The following is a 17,333-nucleotide window of genomic DNA, read 5'->3' on the forward strand; positions in this document are numbered from 1 at the left end:
AGAGGAGTGAGGTGATGAGGGGAAGGGGCGCTGGTCAGGGAGAGGGAAAGTGAGTGTGGTGCGGAGCCAGGGCCCAGCCGGGTGTTGGCAAGGGGGGGGGGGGCAACCTGAGGGAGGAGAGGGGCTGGGTTTGAGGATGGGAAGCTTTGAAGAACCAGAAGGTGGGAGGCAAGGTTGAGTCTATCCGGACTGCAGAGAAAGGGGTGGGGAGCCCATGGAGAAGGAGAGCCGTGGCCTTGGATGTGGGCTCTGGGCACTGCGTGCTGGCCAGGAGTAGCACTTGGAGAAGCCCTGAAATAGAGCAGTGGCTTGGCAGCTGGGAGTGGAGGAACTGTCAGGGAACTTCGAGAGTTTAGCCGGGTGGATGGGCTGGGCAGGGGATGGAGAATAGGCCAGGTGTGGATTGTGGTGTGAGAGTGGAAAGATGAGGGGGGCCCAGAGCGCAGTCCAAGGGCATCTAGGCGCTAGCCATGTCTTAGCTCCTCAGGAGACTGAGGAGGGGGATGCAGGCACTGGGCTCTGTTACACTGCTACCTGGGATCAGGGACAAGAAGAGAATCTTTGACAAAGGAATTAATGCACAGGCTGACTCTGTTCTTCAAAGATTTTAGGGAGGGCAAGGTGGCAGCCTCTGGAAACTAATAGAGGTGTGGAGGGGAGTGGGAGCAGGACAAGGCCATCTACCCCAACTTCTTGGAATCCAGATGGAAAAGGGTGGGGGGATAGTAAAAAAAAGTGGATGTATGTGTGTGTACAGGTAGATACCACCTGCTCTGAGCCTAGAAAGACAATGGAATTCATGAAAAGCCCTATCTATGGTACTGGGAGGCCCTGGTCCTGTGTTAGCCAGAGCAAAGACATTTTGCCAGAGGATAGTGGGTCAGGGAAGACTTTCTGGTCATGAAGGATTCAGCTAGCAGCAAAGGCAAGTAAATTCCTATGAGGAGAAATAGTATGGAAGACAAAAATCTAAAATGATCTCTAGTCCAAGAAAGAAATCTCCAGTTTCTTAAGGTTTAGGATATGAAAGGAGACATGAGTAACCTAGAGAGGATGATTAAAAAGTTTTCCTCTCTAAGCTGAAACTCCTGTGGTTTCTCTTCACCTCCTCAGAGTAGAGCACAGGACCTGGCACATAATAGGTGCTCAGTGAATGCTGACTGAGTGAATAATTGAGCTGTAGTTTTGCTCCTGCCTCAGTTTCCTCATCTATCCCCAAGAGTTGTTGTGAGAATAAAATATGATAATGTGGGTTTCATAAACTGTAAAGCACCGTACGAAAGAGAAAAGCCACCGGTGTTATGCAGGTGTGCCTGTGTTATGTCAGTGGTCACACCCACGACTCTCTCTTTCCAGTCTGGAGAAGGAAGTGAACATTTATCAAACGTCTATGGTATGCAAGATAGAACGCATCAAAAACTCCTAGTAGAGTGCCTGGCATTTAGTAGGTGCTCACTAAATCGTAGCTATTACAGTACTGTTTCTATGGGTCTAAGAGAACAGTGAGGCGCTGGGCTGGGCTGCTGGTGAGGAATGGTCTAAAGAAAGACTGAATTAGAGAAGTTAATAGGGTATGGCTTTAGGAAGGAGGTTGCATATAGTAGCATGAGGTGCACATTGCCCAACTCCCTCCTTATTATCACTGATAAGTGTTCCAAAAGGAAGACAGAGTTGCATTTGCTGAGCACCTGCTGCATGTCATATACTATCTAGATGCTTCACCAACACTGACTGTAATCTTCCCAACAATGCTTGTTTTACAAATGAGGAAACTGTGTCTTACTCATGTAAAATTTCTTGCCAAGATCTCACAGCTAATAGTGGTAGACCTGGAAACTGAATCTAGTCTGTTCGATTTGGAACCCCAAGCTAATTCCACTACCCAGGATGACTCGGTAGAAGAAAACATGAAGCACACAAACAAATGAAATTTTTTTGAAAGGGGTATATAAAGCTATAAAACAATCTCTCAGATATTGATTTTAATTCTTACTATAGTTTGCCCAGAAGTTGTTTCGTTAACTCATTTTATAGATGAGGACATTGAGGCCCAGGGTGTGATCTGCCTGAGGTCATACAACTACTTAGAGAGCCAGAGCTCAGCCCAGGTCTCTCTGACTTAATCTTGCGCTCTTTCCATCAAAAGCGAAGTTCATCCATTTACTTCTTTACTATATGTATTCAGCTGATCTCTTCTTACTGGATGTTAGGGCTGTCTCCTCTCCCTCCCTCTTCCTTAGCTTAAGTTAGCTTCTTCCTTAGCTGCTTATCCGACTGAAAGTGTTACTTGTTTTTCACACCAACCCTTTGAGGAACTCTTTTCTTCTTTCCACCAGCCTGCAACCAGAGATGACTTCCCAGATGGTGCCTGGGCCTTCATCTGTATTGCTTGTCACGAAGACAGTGAGCTACCCAGCTCTGTCATTTGTGTGACTGTCACAAAAGAGGGACAATCCGATTGATGCTTATCTTACAAATGCAGTTCTGCACACACCAGCCTGCAGTGACCTGTCTGCTCAGATCTGCCTCAGGCGGCTGCCTGCTGGGATGGTTTTTACCTCGCTTCCAAATGTTGTATAGCCCCCACCCCACCCCCACCCCCAGAAGATCCCCTCGGGGCGCTCTCAGCTGGACCTGCCCTCCAACCGAATCTCTCCACTGTCTGCCTCTCCCTGTTCTCACACCACTTTCTGGGACAGCTACGCTGTGTGCACATAAACAGATGTTGACAGTACAGTATGGCAAGTGCTAGGAAGGCGATCTCAGGGTGCTGGGGATGCTTTTTTCAGTCACCCTAACGTTGTTGTAGTTCTTATTTCCCCTCAGCCCAATCCAATCTGGGAGTCATGAGATGACAAGTTCTAGTAATGATGTTCCAACTGCCTTGCTGTGTGACCTTTGACAAATCACTTCTCTTTGTGGAGCCTCCATATTTATTTATTTATTTATTTAACCTGTAAAGTGAAGGGCAGTGGATCAGATCAGGAATTGAAGCTATTTTTTACTCTTGCCTCACAGCCGTGGCAGACCTAGCTCATCAAGGCAGGAACTTCTTCTGCTGATGATTCACAAGGCCACTCGTAGTTTTCTCCATACAGTGTACATATGAAGCACACTTATATATATGTTCTTATTCAACATTCACAGCAGCCTTCTGAGGTAGGTCATATGAGTGTATCATAGATGAGGACCCCAAGGCTTAGAGGTTAGGTCACCTGTCCAAGTTCATACATTGTGGTACTTGGGAAAGCTGGAACTAGGAGCCAGCTTTTTTCTTATGATAAAGCTGCCACTCCAAAATCCCTTCTAATTCTAGAAATCTAAGTGCAAACAGCTGCATCCGAAAAATGACCAATAATACAACATTTATATCGATAGTCTGGCACATGGCAAATGCTCAATATATGTTTTTATTGAAAGGAGTAACATGTCCAAGGATTTACTCTAGAGTAAATGTTGACCGGGCTTGTGACTGGATGAAACTCAGCTGAATCCAGAAGGCAAGACAGATAGTTAATTGAAGCTCAAATTATGGAGCCCAGATCAGGGAGAGGGCAGTTGAAGAAGATTTGGCTGCCAAAGTGAATTAAAGAAGCCAGTGAATTAATATTTATTGCATACCTCTCATAGGTCAAGAAACCATGTCAGATTATTATGTGGGAACTGCTCACTCTGTTGGTACCATAGCTCAGTGAAGTTGGTGGTATTTTCTGTTTTAAGGTAAAAATGCTGTGGCTTAGGGAGGTGATATGACTTGCCTAAGAATTCACCTGAGGAATAGAGCAGGGATTTTGACTTTTCCCATATTACTGCATGGTACGAGGTCTAATCTCGGCTGTTAGCTGTGAGGTTTGGGCAAATCCTTGTAATTTCTGACCCTCAGTTCCCTTCTTGATCAATGGAAATAATAACCTCTGCCCTTCCAGTCTTACCTCCCAGGTCTATGTAGAGGATAAATGAAAGGAAATTGAGGTAAGGATCAAATCTGTGTTTCAGTAAAGTTATTCTTCCTTCCTTCACTGCCCCATGGGAAATGGAGTTCCTGGGCCAGGGATTGAATCCACACCACAGCTGTGACCACGCTGAATCCTTAACCCACTGGGCAGGGCTGGGATGAAGCCTCACCTTTGCAGTGACGCAAGGTGCCGCCGTCAGACTCCCAAACCACTGCACTACAGTGGGATATTACTTTTTATGCTAAAAGTTAAGAAAATAGTGCAAATTACAGATAGAGTAATACTTACAGATAGTAAAAGTTGTTTGAATTATTTTCAGTGTGTATTGCCTTTTTTAAAAACTAGGTTACTGTTTTATTGTAAAAGCGTAAAAGGATATGACTCAGGAAGAGCCAGATGGAAGAGATGCATAGGGCAGGGTATGGGGAAAGGTGGTCTTGGCACTTCCATGCCCTCTCCAGGCTTGCTGCCCTCCCAGCACTTCCCCGTGATCACCAGCCTGGAAGATCCCCATACCTCTTTGGTTAGGGTTTTTTGTTTTGTTTTGTTTTTTTGTTTTTGTCTTTTTAGGGCTGCACCCACAGCATATGGAGGTTCCCAGGCTAGGGGGTCTAATCAGAGCTGTAGCTGCCAGCCTACGCCAGAGCCACAGCAATGCCGGATCCTTAACTCACTGAGCGAGGCCAGGGATTGAACCCGCAACTTCATGGTTCCTAGTCGGATTCGTTTCCACTATGCCACGACGGGAACTCCTGGTTAGGGTTTTTTATGAAGACTTCATTACTGTTGGCATGATTGATGAAGTCCTTGGCTTTTAGTCCTCAACTTGATCTCCAGTCTTTCTCCCCTTCTCAGAGTTTAGGGGGTGGTGCTGAAAATTCTAGCTCTCTAGTCATGTGGTTGGTTCCTCTGGCAACCAGTCCCCACTCTGAGGCTGTCCTGGAGCCCCAGCCACCAGTCATCTCATTAGCATACAGCAAGACACTTATCACGTGCACTGCTGGAGATTCCAAAGATTTTAGGAGCTCTGCCTGAAACCAGGTAACCAGACCAAATACACGTCTTTTATTACATCGCATCATCACAGTGCTCAGTAAATGGTAATATGTTATGTTTATTGTCACCATCGTATCTTTCAGCAGAAGTAACGAATGCTTAACAAATATTTGCTGGTAATATTGAGGCCCAGGTATACTACAATGTATTACCTTTTAAATGAACAAAGAGTAAGATATAATTTCAAAATAGATGCACTTTGTTGCATGAAAAAATAAAGGAGGAAATATACTTCAGATGTTAACAGCAGCAGTTTCTGAGTGGATGGGATATCTAGTAATTTGAATTTTTCTTTTTTACACTCTTGTGGTTTTTTTTTTCTAACATTTTATAATGCATATATACTCTCAAAGGAGAAACTTTCTCTTGTAAACAAAGACAACTAGCAGCAGAGAGTGGGGGATGGCTGTGATTGTTTTCCTTGTTTTTGAGAAAAAAAGCATAATTCCTTTAAATTGCCAATTCTTGAATGGGCTCTGCATCTTGTACCATGGAAAACTGAAAAGTTAGGGCTCTGAGACAGTTTGAGCAGAGAGAGCTGGGAAAAAAGGGGAAGGAAAAACCAGCTCCTGAAGGCTAGTGATGGCATATTCAAACAAGTATCATTAAGGGCTGCTAATAATCCCACATATTTGTCTGGCTTTGAGCTTTTAATCTGCATTTGTCAGCCCCTTGTCTTTACAGCTCATCTGAGAGGGGCCCAGAGAGATAAATCCATCAGTTTCGCTCTCTTTCTTTTTCTTTGAGGAAAAAACAGCAGGGATTCCTAAAGAAAGTGACACTCTGGACACTATCTTATGTTAGGGCTGACCTCCCATCCTCTTCTGACCGCTCACCCAGCCTGTCCGAGTACCCAGTGCTGAGCAGGAGGAATGATTGCAGGTGTATCTGCAGGGTACCCGGAGCTAGTAAGATGTAGAGCAAGCAACAAAATAAAAGTAAATTTAAAAGCAAATAAGGAGTTCCCATTGTAGCACAGCAGGTTAAGGATCCAGCATTGTCTCTGCAGCAGCGCGGGTTCTAATCCCCAGCATGGTACAATGGGTTAAGGTTCCAGCATTGCTTTGGCTGTGGCATAGGTTGCAGCTATGCCTTGGATTTGATCCATGGCCCAGGAACTTCCATATGCCTTGGGTACGGCCAAAAAAGAAAAAAAGAAGCAAATAAGATTGTGGGACCAAGTGCTGGATTATGACATTCAGATCCAAAGTGTTTCAGGAGAGGAGAGGATGGTGGCAGGTCTGAGAGGGCCAGGGTTTCAGGGAAGGTCCGGCACATAGTAAATACTTGCTGAATGAATGACTGAGCAAATGAACAAATAAATAAATGAAGGATCTAGGCTTTGAAGGGTTTGGAATAGTAATGACTTGTATGCACACCTATTTGCATTTACCATCTTATTAAGGTCTTACTCCTTGTTATCTCATTTGAGTCCTGTAACAGCCTTGTGAAAAAAGCAGGGCAGAAATTTTTCTCCCCTTTTTCCAGATGATGAGATTGGGACCCAGAGTGGTGACGTGACTTTTTTTTTTTTTTTTTTTTTGCTTTTTAGGGTGGCACCTGCAGCATATGGATATTCCCATGCTAGGGGTAGAATCAGAGCTGCAGCTGCCAGCCAACACCACGGCCATAGCAATGCCAGATCTGAGCCGCATCTCCAGCTTTCACCGTGGCTCAAGACAACACCAGATCCTTAACCCACTGAGTGAGGCCAGGGATTGAACCTGCATCCTCATGGATACTAGTCAGGTTTGTTTCCACTGAGCCACAGTGGGAAATCCCAGTGACATAACTTTTATTAATTCAGCACACATTTACTGAGTGCTGATTAGGTACTAGTTCATGTGCTAGAAGGCAGAGACACAGAAATGAAGTACGTTCAGTCCTAGATGAAGGGGGAGCTGGAAGAGTAAACAGTTGTGAAATGATACAAGTGCTGGTAGAGGGTCCTGGGAGCATAGGGGCAGGAGTGCGTGCCTCTGCCCTACACAGGGGAGATGAGACTTCCTTTGAATCTAGAGTTGAATAGGAGTTTATTAGGAGGAGAAGTGTTGTAGCTAAAGGGCCAAAAGCAAGAAATAACATGGCATATGTGGTGCAACGTGTGTAATTTGGTATAAAAATAGCATAGGTTGGTAGAGAGAAGTCTTGGGAGAAGATAAAGTTTAGAGAATTTATTCCTTGGTTAGTTCGGTCTTTGTCAAGTTGAACAGCTTGGGTTGGATCTTTAGAGCTATGAGGAGCCATGAAAGCTTTTGAAACAGAGGAGTGATAGTCCTGCTTTGGGGCTTTCCTGTAATGTTCAAGCCTTTGGTTTTTTGGTCTTTTTTTTTTTTCCTTCAAAACTCAGCTTAGGGAGTTCCTGTCATGGCTCAGCAGAAATGAATCTGACTAGCATTCATGAGGACGCAGGTTTGATTCCTGGCCTTGCTCAGTGGGTTAAGATTGCAGACATGGCTTAGATCCCACATTGCTGTGGTGTAGGCCAGCAGCTGTAGCTCTGATTCAACCCCTAGCCTGGGAACTTCCATATGCCTCCAGTGTGGCCCAAAAAGGATCAAAGAAACTCCCCCCCCAAAACCCAAAAAACCAAAACAAGAAACACCACTCGGTTCAGGAGCTACCTCCTTTAGGAGACTCTCTTTACCAGCATGCCTCCAGGTTGGGTTAGATGCTTCTTGTGGGCTTCCTCAGCCAAGGCTACCCTCTGTCTTATCACTGACTTACAGCTTTGTTACTCTGTGTTTATGAGCTTTTTCATCTATGGCTACTCAGAGGTCAGACACCATGTCTGATTCATATTTGTATTCCCCTTGCCCAGCACAGGGCTTGACCCAGAACAATGTGCTCAGTAAATATTTGCTGAAGGAATGAATAGGAGGAGCTGTGTTCCACCCCAAGCCTGAGACAACATTTGGGGCAGGTGCAGTGATGGGGTGATACTGAATAGTGTGTTTTTGAGTAGGGATTTCCTAAATGATGGCTGGAATGAGGGTGCGAACGATGGTGTGACCATTAAAAAGTAGGTGACTCAGGGTGACCTTGGGGGTGTGTTCCTGAGTGACCACAAGTCTCTCCTCCAGATGGCTTCAGTGACTGATGGGAAAGCCGGTGTCAAAGATGCTTCTGACCAGAATTTTGACTATATGTTCAAACTGCTCATCATCGGCAACAGCAGTGTTGGCAAAACTTCCTTCCTCTTCCGCTATGCCGATGACACCTTCACCCCAGCCTTCGTCAGCACCGTGGGCATCGACTTTAAGGTGAAGACTGTCTATCGCCAAGAGAAGCGTGTGAAGCTTCAGATTTGGGTGAGTCTTGGACATCTTGAGCAGGATTGTCTCAAGAGCTGACTCGTTTGCTAGTACAAAGGCTGGGAAGTGGGACCAGTTTAGAACTTCTGGGTCTTATGATGTTAGGCACCAGTGCAATTGCAAGTCTGGTTCCTGACTGCCCCTTGCTGGTTTTATACAAGTTTGCTCTCCTCGGAGACTTAGTGGCTTCGCTGCTTAACTGTCTTAAGAGGTTTTATCCTGGCTATGAGTGACTATGAATCTGAACTTTGGAGATCTGGATTCCGATTCCAGTTCTGTCATAGAACCTTGACTAAGTTACTTAACCTCTCTGGGCCATGCTTTCCCCTGTGCGATTATAGCATCTTCGAAATAGGGTGCTTAGCATAGTTCCTGGAACATCGTAAATGCACAATAAATGTTAGCTACTGTATCCATAATCTGTATCTGAGTAATAAATCACTTCAAAACTCGATGGCTTGAAACATAATAACACTTCATCAACACAGAGTTGCAGTGGATCAAACATTTGGGAATGACATGGTTTCTGGCTTATGGTCTCTTATAAGGTTGCTGCCAGATGTTGCCTTGCGTTGCAGTCATCTGAAGGCTTGAGGATTCCCTTCCAAAGTGACATAAGGAAACTAAACAGGAAGTGCCAGTGTTTCTTATTAACATCTCCTGTCAGTCACTGTTTCAGTGTAGGAGGAAACTGCTCAAGGATATGAATTCTGGGAGGTGTGGGTCATCAGGAATCATCTTGGAAGCTGGACATCATAGCTACTATTATTGGTATTTACCAATGGTACTAATAAAATATATACATATTTGAGATACAGCACCATGCAGACAATATACTTTTCACTAATGGATTAGAACTGGAATTGAAAATTTTGAAAATTCATAAAGTATTCAGAATGTATTATTTATTATCAGTCTATTCAACTTGTTAACAAAGTACATTAATGCATTGTACATGTATGTGATTGGTATAATCTGTATATAGTTCTTTTCTTTTTTACAAACCATTTCCATGTATTAACATTATCTCACAATTAACCATGAGACAAATGTTCAGAAAGTGATTAACTGGCCTTAGGTTGAACACACAGCTACCAAGTGGGATTCCAACTCAGATCTGCTTTTAAATTAAGTGCTTTTTTCTCTCCCCAGTGCATGTTAGCCCATATCTTCATTTGTGGTCATATTAAGTATTAATTTATAGAGATAAAAGTTCATTGTGTTTATTTAGACTCCATTAAAAGCATTGAAGAATCAAAAACCATTAAAAATGCGAGAAGCTATTCAGACCACTTAATCCACTGGTTCTAGAATTATGGTCTCCAGATCAGCAGCATCCATATCAGCTGGGAATTTGTTAGAAATGCATCTCTCAGGTCCTTCCTCAGATCTACTGCATCTGAAACTCTGAGGTATAGCCCCACGATGTGTTATGATAAGCCTTCCAGGTGGTTTTGAGGTAGGCTAAAATTGAAGAACCACTGATCTAGTTTAACTCCCTTGTGGTGAGAATCACTAAGCATTTATTAAGTATCTGTGATGTACCCAGTGCTTCCATTTGTATAATCTGACATCCTCCCTGCAGCCAGTGGTGCGGGGGGAGGGGGGTGCTCCAGCAGAGGGTGTTTGGGGCATGGTGAGCAATATCGTGCAACTAGAGCAAGGCTGTGAAAGAGCAGGGAGCAGGTGCTGAGACAGAAACTTGCTGGAGAGGCTATCAGGTGGCAGCTTGGGGGTCAGGGAGACCTTTAAACAATAGAAACTTCTTGTCTTGGGCCAGAGGGTAGCTGCCTGCTTACTCCTTAGGGAGCTGAAGAAACTACTAGAGTACATCCTTATCCTTGAATATAAAATAAATGTTTACTGATATTTACCATCTGGATTGACACGGATGTCTTCATTTGATCGCCATCACCATTAGATGGTCACATATCCTACACTCGAAAAATCTTCAGGTGGGAGGAGATATTCTATCCTAAGGGGCTGACGGTGGTGGCTCCCTCACTCTTTCATTCATTTTTAGCCCATTGTGAGCTTTTGCAGTGTTCCTGTGCCTGATTCAGTGGATTTATTGATTTCACTAATTTTAACTAAATGAACCCTCATGATGGATATGTGGCTTTGCAAGAGTCCTGCAAAGAAACCTCTGATTGACAACTATATATATCGATTATAGGAAGCCTAAGCGAGCACAGAAAACAGCTGCACTGATGTTTACTTGACACCTAGGGGAATGGCAATGTTTTGAGGTAAAATCAATGACAGTCTAGTTAGATCTGAAATAGTCAATCACATTGCTTTTGCTAAAAAAAAAAAAAAATTAGCAAAGGGTTTTTTTGGTGTGTGTGCATATGTGCTTTTCTGTAGCAAAAAATAAAAAAAGTTACTGTTTGTAAATACATTAAAAGGTAAATACTTAAATATTATTCATATCACTTTAATGCATTTTAATATTTTTTGTATAAAGACATGCATATATGTGTAATCTGAGTAAATATACAAACACTGTGAGTGCTGTGCCTACATTTTCTTACAGGGTTATAAATTTGGAGACCATTGCCATAGGCAGTGGGGAACTATAGAGGGTTTTAACAAAGTCAGATTTTCTGGCTTCAATCTGGGGAGTCATTGGATGTGAGGCAAAGAAACTAGGAGTTAGAGTGAGTTATAAGGGCCTAAACGAAGTGTGTTAGTCTGATCAGGCTACCATAACAAAATAGCACAGGCTAGTTGGTTTAAACAGCAGAAATTTATTTTCTCACAGCTCTGAAGACTAGAAGTCTAAGATCAGGGTGCCAGCAGGGTTGATGTCTGGTGAGAGTTCTCTCCTTGGGTTACAGATGGCTTCCTTCCTCCTATGCCTTCACACTGCCTTTCCCTAGCACTTAATGCTGGAGATGGGTGAGCAAGCATTCTGGAGTCTCTTCTTGCAAGGACACTAATCCTAACAGGTCAGGGCCCCACCCTTATGACCTCAATTAACCTTAGTTACTTCCTTGAGTCCCCATTTCCAATATACCCACGCTAGGAATTAGGGCATTAACATTTGGATTTTGGGAGGAAACAAACATTTGGTATATAACACTGAGACAATGACAAAATGACATAAGGGATAGAAATGAGAGATTTAGGACTAGAATTTACAGAATTTGATGATTAATTGATTAGGGAGAGGGAGGATCATATATATTCTTATGTATATCTACGTATATATATTCTATAAAAGTTCTGTGATTTTTTTTTTTTTTTTTGGCCATGCTCACAGCATTCAGAAGTTCCCAGTGCAGGGTTCTAACTTGTGCCATAGCAACCATCCAAGCTGCTGCATTGACAATGCCAGGTCCTTAACCCACTGTGCCACAAGGGAACTCCTGATTTTAAAACAGTTATTTATTTATTTATTTGTCTTTTTGCCTTTTTAGGGCGGCACTTGCAGCATATGGAGGTTCCCAGGTTAGGACTCCAATCAGAGCTGTAGCCGCCGGCTTACGCCACAACCACAGTAATGCTGGATCCGAGCCACATCTGCAATCTACACCACAGTTTACGGCAACACCGGATCATTAACTCACTGAGCAAGGCCAAGGATTGAACCTGTGTCCTCATGGATTCTAGTTGGGTTCATTTACCACTGAGCCACAATGAAATGTCCTGATGTTATGTTTTTAATGTTTTGTAAGCTTTAGTAAGTCACTTCACTTCTATGAATAGATAATATCTTCTCTCACAGGTTTGTTGGGATACATAGTATTATACTCTACTCCTGATCTGCAAGCAAGCAGTGACTGGGTTCCCTCTCAAGGTTTCCCACCTCTTGGTTCCAGGAGGGCTGGAATAGATTCCAGGGATTCACTAGCACTGTATGAAATCTTCAATTAAGTTTCTCAAGCTCCCTTGATCTCTCCCAGAGGATTTCAAAAAGCCACTGTCTGGGTGGAAGGTGGAATGGGAAGAAGAGGTTATAAGCATCACTGAGCATGACCATTCACAAGAAGAGTTTCTATCATCTCTAGGGGATAATGGATGACGAAGACATAGGTAGCGCCTTGTTCCTTAGGGTCCCTCACCACATAGGTCCCTGAGAGCCCCCTTTGTTTCCTGAGAGGTTAATTGTTGTGTAAAAGAGAAGAGAATCTTACTGAGGAGGTGGGGGTAAGGCAGAAGTCTCATTTATTTTTATTTTATTTTATTTTTTCCTTTTTAGGGCTGCACTGAGGCATACGGAGATTCCCAGGCTAGGGGTCTAATTGGAGCTACAGCTGCCAGCCTACGCCATAGCCACAGCAACATCAGATCCAAGCCGCATCCATGACTCACACCACAGCTCAAGGTAATGCCAGATCCTTAACCCACTGACTGAGTGAGGCCAGGGATTGAAACTGCAACATCATGGCTCCTTGTTGGATTTGTTTCTGCTGCGCCACGATGGGAACTCCAGAAATCTCATGAATAGAGAGTGAGAGCACGTACAGGTGTGGCAGGAGGGAGACCTGATGACTCCACAGCAAGGCACCTGACTAGAGGCTACTTACTGCTTGGGTGCCCGTTTCCAAGCAACCACTAGAGACCTGTGGGAAGAGAAGAGCAGGAGAGGGCCTTTCACCACCTCTATGTGGGGCCCATTGCTGACACAGTTGGGTCTGGGGCTGGCCAAGGAAAGAATCAGAGGAGGACTGAGCTGACCCAGGACTCTGGAGTCTTGGGTTCCAGTCCTGGCTCTGCCCTGCATTGCAGTTGTTGTGTGATCTGGAATAATCCTTCCTCTCCATGGGCCTATTTCCCCAAGTATCAGATGGAGAAAGTAATACTTGCTCTTCTTCCCTCATAGGATGTTGTTCAAGTAAGGACATGGAAAGAAAATTTCAGTCCCTGGCCTGGGAGCTTCTACATGCCACAAGTGCGGCAAAAAAAAAAAAAAAAAAAAAAAAAAATTAAATTAAATTAAAAAGGACTTTAAAGATAGGAGCGTTGGAGTTCCCGTTGTGGTGCAGCAAAGGAATCAGACTAGTATCTAGGAGGATTCATGTTCGATCCCTGGCCTCGCTCAGTGGGTTAGGGGCCTTGCTCAGTGGGTTAAGGATCCAGCATTGCCATGAGCTGTGGTGTAGGTTGCAGACTGGGATCCCAAGTTGCTGTGACTGTGGTGTAGGCTGGTGGCTGCAGCTCTGATTCGACCCCTCTCCTGGGAACTTCTATATGCTATGAGTGTGGCCCTAAAAAGACCAAAAGGAAAAAAAGATAGGAGTGTCACTTCTCTCTGTGGTTCCTTGTACAAAGACTGGGGAATGGACAGGCTGGCCTGTGCAACATTTTTCTATTGAGAGTTCAAGAACTCTGTATTTTGTGAAGGGTTTATAGGCCACTCTCCTCACTCCTGGCCTTGCCTTGGTATTGCCATTCTCCATCCTCTTTCTCTCTCTGCACTTCCCTCCTCTGAAACCCTCAGTCACTCTGGTGCTTGTGTTTTCTCCATTATTCTACTTGTCTTGTTGTGTGGCTGATGATGTTAAAAAGATAATGTGTATAAAGCACCAGGGTGGTCCTTGGCATGGAGTAAACACTAAACAAACAGTAGTTTTTATTAAGCTTCTAGGGAGATGAAGAAATGACACTCTCTTTTTCCCCTCCACTTAAGTCTAGAACCAATGGAGAGGTGGACACAAGAGTAAGAGAGATGGGGAGATCTGTGACAGTCTTCTTACTGATCCAAGGTGGGATGAAACACATGGCCCAAGTCTTCAGGAAGTGGAGCTTGCTGATACTCCTCTCTGGGATCAGAGATACAGACCCAGTCATAGGCTGACATGAGTGGCTAGCTGCAATTAGCTTCTACAACATGCCCCCAAGGTCAAATTCCCTGTGGCTCAGACTTACTAATGCTTCAGGCCTAAAACATCCCACGTAGGTCCATAGTAGGAGCCTCTGTCTCCATGGACAGACTTCATGGAGGGGGAAAGAGGTCCCTTCTCCAACAGGTTTTTTATAATTAAAGAAATAGATGGAAGGCAGCATTAGTTCCAAAGAGAGGTTGGGCAGAATGATGAAATCTGGGAAAAATAGAAGGAGTCTTTTTTTTTTTTTTTTAAGGGCCACACCCATGGCATAAAGATGTTCCCAGGCTAGGGGTCAAATCAGAGCTGTATCTGTTGGCCTATACCACAGCATCGCAGGATCTGAGCTGTGATGTCTGCACCCTACACCACAGCTCACGGCAACGCCAGATCCTTAACCCACTGAGCAAGGCCAGGGATTGAACCTGTGTCTTCATGGATGCTAGTCGTATTCATTAACCGCTGAGCCCATGATGGAACTCCAATAGGAGGAGTCTTAAGAGACTTCATGGAAATCCTGAGTTCCACAGTGGTGAGAGTATCTCCCTACCTAACCAGGACGAGAACAAGAGGACCAGGGTGAGATGGGCTGTTGGGGAGTCAGCTAGGTTCACTCACTAGCTGCCTCGATGAGATTTCAGTTACCACATGGCTTTGGAATCCACTATAAATATTACAACTGGTAAACAGTAAATCTGGGAACATCGAAGACTTTTGTCTTAGGACCAATAATATAAGAGTAAAATAAAATGTAGTAGAGCTTAGGAATGTGGGGGAAGACTAGACCAGAAACCCAGATTTTTTTTTTTTTTTGGGCCACACTTGCGGCATATGGAAGTTCCCAGGCTAGGGGTCGAATCAGAGCTGCAGCTGCCAGTCTATGCCACAGCCATAGCAATGCAGGATCCAAGCCATGTCTGTGACCTGCTTCACAGCTCACAGCAACACCAGATCCTTAACCCACTGAGCGAGGCCAGGGATCGAACCCACGTCCTCGGGGATCCTAGTCAGGTTTGTTAATCACTGAGCCACAACGGGAACTCCAGAAACCCAGATTAAGGAGGATGGTGGCTCTTGAGCAGTCTTTTAACAAGTATTTACTGCGCCAGACAATGAGGATAGAGAAATTAATATGAATATGACACATTCTCTGATCTCCAGGAGAATTTACCTCTGAGCTCCAAAAGTGAAATAAAATGAGTAGCTTAATTCTCTTGTTCTCTTAAGGGAAACAAACTGGGACATCAAGAGAGACGGACTTTTCCCTAAAATTGAAGCATGTATAATAATAGATCATTATACAAGGTTGGACAGCTATCTAATGGGCATCTGTGTTTCATACTGCTGGTTTAACAAATTATCATAAATTAGTGGCTTAAAACAGTACCTATTTATTATCTTACTCATCTGGAGGCCAGAAATTCAAAATGGTACTGTCTGTTTCTGAGGCTCAGACTGCCTGCTGAGAAAGCCTGCCTTGTTGTTACCAGCAAGCCTGTGAGCTTGGCGCTATCATAAGCTATTCCATCTCAGTCTCATTTTAGACATGAGGAGGTTGAGGTCCAGAGACCTAGGACTTTACCAAGGGGTCATTCCAGTGCTCCTCCCACCACCTTTCACCATGGTGGTGAAATCTGGCCACCAGGACATAATGGAGCGCCACAGAGAGACCGATGGGCAGCACAGAAGAGGCTGAAGGCTGAACAGGAACGCTGGGGCTCTGGCAGGTCCCTGTGGCTGCAGGAATAAGGAGACACTTGCTGAGTACAACGTCTGTACTTAGCTCTTCCCATATTCAGAATTGATTTTTCTAGGCAGCAAGTTTCCTGGTGTGGCTGCAGAGACATGTTGACGCTCTCATCTTCTCAAAGCTGGCAGGAACCAGCTGCTAGGAAGGTTTAATCGGATTTTTAAAATCACAACAAAAACTATGGGACGTCAAATCAGAATTGCAGGCATAGTCCGCCTTCGCAATGTGCAAATGAATTAACCAGCAATCCTGGTTGGCTATTCGGCGGGGGGCCTCCACCCCTCCACCCAGACTGGAGCGGGAGAAAAAGAAATGACCTTCCAAGCTGTTTGTACATTTCGTTCACTTAATAAACAGATCTTGTGTACCTGTTTTGTGCCAGGCGCAGTCATTATAGGGCAAATAAACAGGTATGATACAATATAAATGATATGAGGGGATGAAGAAAGTGCTGTGGGAACACAGGAAAAGGCGCTGACATCTCTGCCTGAGAAGGTTGTTTTAGGCTTTATGAAGGAGGGGACATTTGAGCTAGGTGTTGGCAAATGAGTGAGGGTTTTTCAGGTTAACGTTGGGGAAGATCTTTATAAGTAGAAGAAAAGATATTTGTAAAAATCATGATTGCTTTTGAGGCCCCATCACTGGCTGGCTGGGATGGGCTCTGCAGGGATTGGTGAGACAACATCCCTACCTCTAAGGGGGTGCTCAGTGTAGTAAGAGAGAAAAAACATGTACACTAATAGTGGGGATACTACAGATGGGGATGATGCCTTAAGAGAGGTATAGAAAGTTCTGAGGGAGTTCAGAGAGGGCTTGCTTGATCCCTGTAAGCCTGAGAGCATCTGAGAGGGCTCCGGGAGGAGGTGGCTTTATTGTAATGAGAGCTGGCTCTAGCAGATAACATCCTGAGGTAGGACTCTCCATCTCATTACTCTCTATCTCATTCATCCAGCTCTGTAGTCTTGGCTGATCTCAATTTTTTTTTGCTTTTTAGGGCTGCACCTGCGGCATATAGAAGTTCCCAGGCTAGGGTTCAAATCAGAGCTGCATCTGCTAGCCTGCACCACAGCCACAGCAACATCACAACCAAGCTGCATCTGCTACCTACAGCACAGCTTGTGGCAGCTCCAGATCCTTAACCCACTGAGTGAGGCCAGGGATCGAACCTGAATCCTTCTGGACACTGTATCGGGTTCTTAACCCACAGAGCTGCAATGGGAACACTACCTCAAAAAATTCTCTAGGAGTTCCCATAGTGGCGCAGCAGAAACAAATCTGACTAGGCCAGCAGCTACAGCTCCGATTAGACCCCTAGCCTGGGAACCTCCATATGCCGTGGATGTGGCCGTAAAAAGACAAAAACAAAAACAAAAAAAAGAAAAAATTTCTCTAAATGTTTTGGGTTTTACTCAGGATGAGATGGGAG

The 17,333-nt window shown here is 44.4% G+C and overlaps 1 protein-coding gene across 1 annotated transcript in view; it reads left to right on the forward strand.

Moving 5' to 3' along the window:
• Positions 1-17,333, forward strand: part of RAB3B (RAB3B, member RAS oncogene family) — a 62,613-nt gene that overhangs the window by 688 nt on the left and 44,592 nt on the right. The window contains exon 2 of the mRNA XM_047789124.1: positions 8,096-8,323. Coding sequence (XP_047645080.1) covers positions 8,096-8,323 — 228 coding nt within the window. The remainder of the gene's footprint in view (positions 1-8,095; positions 8,324-17,333) is intronic.

The sequence above is a fragment of the Phacochoerus africanus genome, chromosome 8 (genome assembly GCF_016906955.1).
Source record: "Phacochoerus africanus isolate WHEZ1 chromosome 8, ROS_Pafr_v1, whole genome shotgun sequence".
NCBI classification, from domain to species: domain Eukaryota; kingdom Metazoa; phylum Chordata; class Mammalia; order Artiodactyla; family Suidae; genus Phacochoerus; species Phacochoerus africanus.